The following is a 5,146-nucleotide window of genomic DNA, read 5'->3' on the forward strand; positions in this document are numbered from 1 at the left end:
AAGAGTAACTTAAGTCCTAAAATATGTTAGTGACATGTGATGTTAATATAGTAGTGTAAAAAATCTATTATTTTCTTCTAATATAATATGATAATAACAATACCATTTTAATATTTACTACAAATAATTTAAAAATAACTATAAAAGCTACAAGTTGTGAAAAATTTAATAACCCTTAGACGTAACGGCACGGGTAATTTATTGCTTTTAATTAATAATAAATTTAGGAGAAGAAATCCAGGAATGAATCAAGTGAAGAGGAAAAGATTAAAAGGAAACACAAGAAGAAGTAGAAAAGAAGGGGGTTTTGTGGTGTGCGTGATTCCATTCTGGTAAGCCCCTTTCTGACTTTCTTCGATCCTTTGCTGCAATTTGCAATGCATCACATCGTGCCCTTTGATTCCATTCACTATTCGCATTATACTCTGGCTCACACTTAGAACAGATTTCATTTTCAGGCATAAATTTGTGTTGAATGTTAGCATCAATAACGCGTGATTTTGGAGTCTGTTCAGATGTCTAAAGCAACTGACGTGGAAAACCCTAGTGATAATCCCACTGTTCAAAAGGGTGTGAATGTGAATGTGAATTCGAGTAATGGTGAAGGAAATTGGTACACTGCATTGGTGCATCAAATTTCAGTGTATGGTGTTGCTGCTGGGTATTGCTTATCTGCTTCTTTGCTTTCCATAATCAACAAATGGGCAGTGATGAAATTCCCCTACCCGGGTGCCCTGACCGCCCTGCAGTACTTCACCAGCGCCGCCGGGGTCTTCCTCTGCGGCCGGATGAAGCTCCTGGAGCATGACCCCCTTGAGCTTTTCACAATGTGGCGGTTTTTGCCGGCGGCAATAATATTTTACTTGTCGCTTTTCACCAATAGTGAGTTGCTCCTCCATGCCAATGTTGACACATTCATAGTGTTCCGATCTGTTGTGCCTTTGTTTGTTGCGGTAGGGGAGACGCTGTTCCTGCACCAGCCGTGGCCGTCCGGGAAGACGTGGGCCTCCCTGGCCACAATCTTTGCCGGCAGTGTGCTCTATGTGCTCACAGATTATCAGTTTACTTTCATGGCTTACACCTGGGCATTGGCCTACTTGGTTAGCATGACCATAGATTTTGTTTACATAAAGCATGTGGTTATGACCATTGGCTTGAACACGTGGGGCCTTGTGCTGTACAATAATCTTGAGGCTCTTCTGCTTTTTCCCCTGGAGCTGCTGATTATGGGTGAGCTAAAGAAGATTAAGCATGAGATCCAAGAAGAGTCTGATTGGCACACATTCCAAGTCATTTTGCCAGTGGGATTGTCGTGTCTGTTTGGTCTGGCAATCTCTTTCTTTGGATTTTCTTGTCGCAGGGCAATTTCTGCCACAGGTTTTACTGTCCTTGGTATAGTGAACAAGTTGTTAACGGTTATTATCAATTTGGTAATATGGGACAAGCATTCCTCATGGGTGGGTACAGTGGGTCTTCTGATTTGTATGCTGGGTGGGATTCTGTATCAGCAATCAGCAAGCAAGCCGAAGGCTGCAAAACAGGCGAGTGAACAGGAAAATGAAGAGGAGCAACAGAAATTGCTTGAGATGCAAGTCAATTCAGAGACCAACGTAAAAAGTAATGAAGTTAGTAAATAAAGGGAGGAAAGCTGAAATTATTTTCACGTAGGACGATTTCATATTTCCTTTCAAGTGTATGTTTGTTTACAGGTATTTGGTATAAATTATGCTATCTTTTTTTGTAACTGCCAATTCATGATTCTTTACTACGCTGTCTCCTTGAATGGCAAGCTTATTGGCATCCTCGTATGTAGGGTTTTATTTACTTTAGTGGCTGTCATGTAAAATCTATTATTTATGTACTTGATAGATAAAAGGTTATTCAATTTGTTTCAAATCTCAGTTTGTTTTTTTCCTGCTCTTGATGCTTCAAATTCAGACTGTTATCAATCATGCTTTCTCTGTTCTTATCATGGATATGGTGATTACACTTGACTGTATTTATGTAATCCCCATAATTGTAAGTTTATTTGATGGATATCTGATGATTGGCCTGGCCAGCTTAAACACATTGTCATTATGTCCTAGTCCGACTTAGTTTCTAATACACATTAATAAGGTAGTTGTATCAAAGCAATAATTACAACCGAAGCTACTCCTAGATTATCCTTGCTGCTATGAGAACAAACGGTCTGTCTTTGTAAGAGAAAATAACACTGATAAATGTTGTCTTTTCAACCTGGTTTCTCTTGCCCTAGCTCGTAACTCCATGCTTACCTCCAGTTTAACAGTAAGATTTTTGCCCCCAGTGGGTTCGTTTGTATTGTTTTCTCACTTTAATTCTGCTAAGGTTATTGCTGAAGATGGATTCGTGTTTGTTGAAATTAATTGCTTACTATGAGAATACTTTTAAAAGGGGTTTCCTCAATCTTGTGCCAAATGCCAATACCATTGGGATCCTCATATTAAAGTTTGGTGTTGTTCACTTGACAGATAGCGGTAGCTTCTCTAATGTAGTTACCTTGAAATAATTTTAAACTAAAGATGTGTTTGTTTTGATTAATGCACTTAGTAAGAAAACCCAATGATGGATGAAAATGCTACTACATGAGAAAAATATAAAGGAATAGATAATGAATTTGAGAGATTAATCACTCCTTTCGTATGTTCTCATATTTATATTGATAGATTTCTGATACAATGGCTATAGGGAAGAGCGAAGATCAAACTAGAGTCTTACGTACATAGTTAGGTAGAACTCATATAGAAGTTTTCCAATACAGCTACTTCCTACCTATATTTAATACCTATTCTAACACTACTCAAGTAGATTAGTTAGGCTATATGCATTTCATATTAATTGTTGTTAAATGGAAGCCATGGTGCTTTAGCATAGTGGAATTCCTGCAAAACCCACCTTTTAGAAATGGAATTCTAAATTTATGGTAGAATCCATTTTTATTCAAATGGGATTATGGATCTCTTGTTTTTTTGGAGTTATTTTTAAAAATTTAGCTATAAGCCGATATTATGTTATTTTTTCATCTTAGTAATGTTAATTATTTTTCCAATCTAAAAGGTCAACTGATAGATCCTTTGGTAGGCATTCAATCCAGTTCTTAAACCATTATAACTTTAGTACTTTACATCTGAGTAGTTGTAGAACCTGGAAGAATGAAAAGAAAGTGAGGACAGTGTACACCCAGATGAACCGGAAGGTAAGACAGTTGGAAATTGGAATAGTTATAGTTGATCGGGAAGGAGTTGTTGGGTTGGTTGTTCGGCAGATGAAGTTGTAAACAATGGGGGATTGTATCTAAATAATTAGAGACTAGAGTGAGTAGAGAACTAGAATATTAGAAAGTAGATTTTATCATTAACTCAACCTTACAAAACATGTAAAGTTTGCATTTATATATTCTATTTTAGTCATATCTAGAGGACGTAAGATTTCAAACACATTCTTATTTAAAACCTGGGATTAGAAAGTTGTGGGTGCCAAAATAGGCCTGCAACCAAGCAACTAGATAGACTCTATTTTGGTCATATATCTGAGACGTGGGATCTTTAACACAACTTTTCAATTGAGAATGGTTAGTCAGATAGTGGATGATATAATAAGATATAGGAAAATGATACTTGAACAACTTCATTTGACAACATTTAGATACGGGACACGTGTCCAAATTGTAAGCGGTCCACGTTTTTAATGAAAAAGCTGTTCAAATCTGACGTGGCAAGGGCCGGGCAGGGGTTAGAAGTTGTGTTTGAAATTTGAAATTCATTTCCAACATTGTAGAGAGAGAAGCGGCGCGAACATTCAGAGGGAGGCTGTGACCTAGAGAGAGAGCCCGAGAGAGTTGGAGAAAGGGAGTTCGAGCGAGAGAGGTCCGACGGATTGCTTGCCGGAGTGCCGCTGGACAACGTTGAAGGCCGTCGGAGGTCCTCAACCCCTCCAGCCGGTTCCGATTCACGGTCGCCGCAGCTCTGACGTTGGCGAACGAACCGAAGACGGCGTCGTCTTCCCTCCGGCCCAGCGAACTAGGTGCGCGTTCTGAGTCTCGCTTCATCCCACCTGCTTCCCTCCCTGTGCCGGACCTTTGCATTCACCGTCGGAGTGCCGCCGGAGTGGCGACTGTACGGTGGATGAAAAAGAGGGGTTTTCCGGGTTGTTAGTCCCACCCACACATTTTTCTTCCTGTGTGTTCCAACCGGCACACGTTGTGTTCACTGAAGGTTCGTTTGTTTTATTTCAGTGGAATGAAGCTTTAATCTATGTATGATGTTGTTTGTGGATGATTTTGGTTATGTATGATATGTTGTTTGTAAGCTGTAAAAATATGACTTGTTCGATGACGGTGGAATGTTGTTTATGTATGATGGAGGTGGTTTGTTAATAGTATTTGTTGGATGAATTAAATATGTGGTGATTGATACTATGGACATGACACATGGGTTATCACATGGAATCATTAAAAGTGTAGAACTGTAGCACACTGATTCACATTTTATTCGAATTGTTGGAGAAACAAAAGTGCATTATTACATTCAAATTGTAGCAGACTGACTGGAAATAAACACACGCAGCTGCCACGGTTCACATTGGACAATTGGGCTTTGGCAATTTAAGGAAGCAGCTACTAATTCACTTGAGCTGGGAGGGTGCACTCGGTCCAAACAGCTGATGCTTGTCCAGCTTAGTGAAGCCATGGTCCAACACAAGATCACACATCCCGCACCAAGGCAATGAGGCCCACGGAAGAAGGGAATGTAGCACTCCAGCCGAAGAGAAAACAGAAGAAAGCAAGAAGTGGTGTACACGTGATGTAGAGCTGGACACGGTGCATTCCATTTTGGAACAAGAAGCACACTACACGTTGGAGGCAGCAGAACATACAAGAAGCGTGGGAGATATTATTTTCTTTGGTTCAACTAGAAGACGCATGGCTTGCACACTGACGCCCCAAGAGAATAACAAACACATCCAGCATGGTCCGGAGGAAGAAAATAGAAAAGAAAGAGGTTGCACTCATTCACGCTCGGGGACTGATAACTGCCACCTCCAGAAATGCAGAAAGAATAGCTGCACGCTTGCTGCCACTTTGGTTCAGGAATTCTCTGAAAAGAGGAGTGGAGAAATTATTTTT

General features: G+C 40.0%; 1 protein-coding gene across 1 annotated transcript; it reads left to right on the forward strand.

The window, feature by feature from the left end:
* The first annotated feature begins 212 nt into the window (after positions 1 to 212).
* LOC108346308 (GDP-mannose transporter GONST3) lies at positions 213 to 1,901 on the forward strand. The gene is made up of 2 exons (XM_017585352.2): positions 213 to 332; positions 446 to 1,901. The coding sequence occupies exon 2, from the start codon at positions 516 to 518 to the stop codon at positions 1,635 to 1,637; it is 1,122 nt and encodes a 373-aa protein (XP_017440841.1). The 5' UTR covers positions 213 to 332; positions 446 to 515; the 3' UTR covers positions 1,638 to 1,901.
* The last annotated feature ends 3,245 nt before the right edge of the window (positions 1,902 to 5,146 follow it).

The sequence above is a fragment of the Vigna angularis genome, chromosome 9, assembly GCF_016808095.1.
Source record: "Vigna angularis cultivar LongXiaoDou No.4 chromosome 9, ASM1680809v1, whole genome shotgun sequence".
NCBI lineage: Eukaryota > Viridiplantae > Streptophyta > Magnoliopsida > Fabales > Fabaceae > Vigna > Vigna angularis.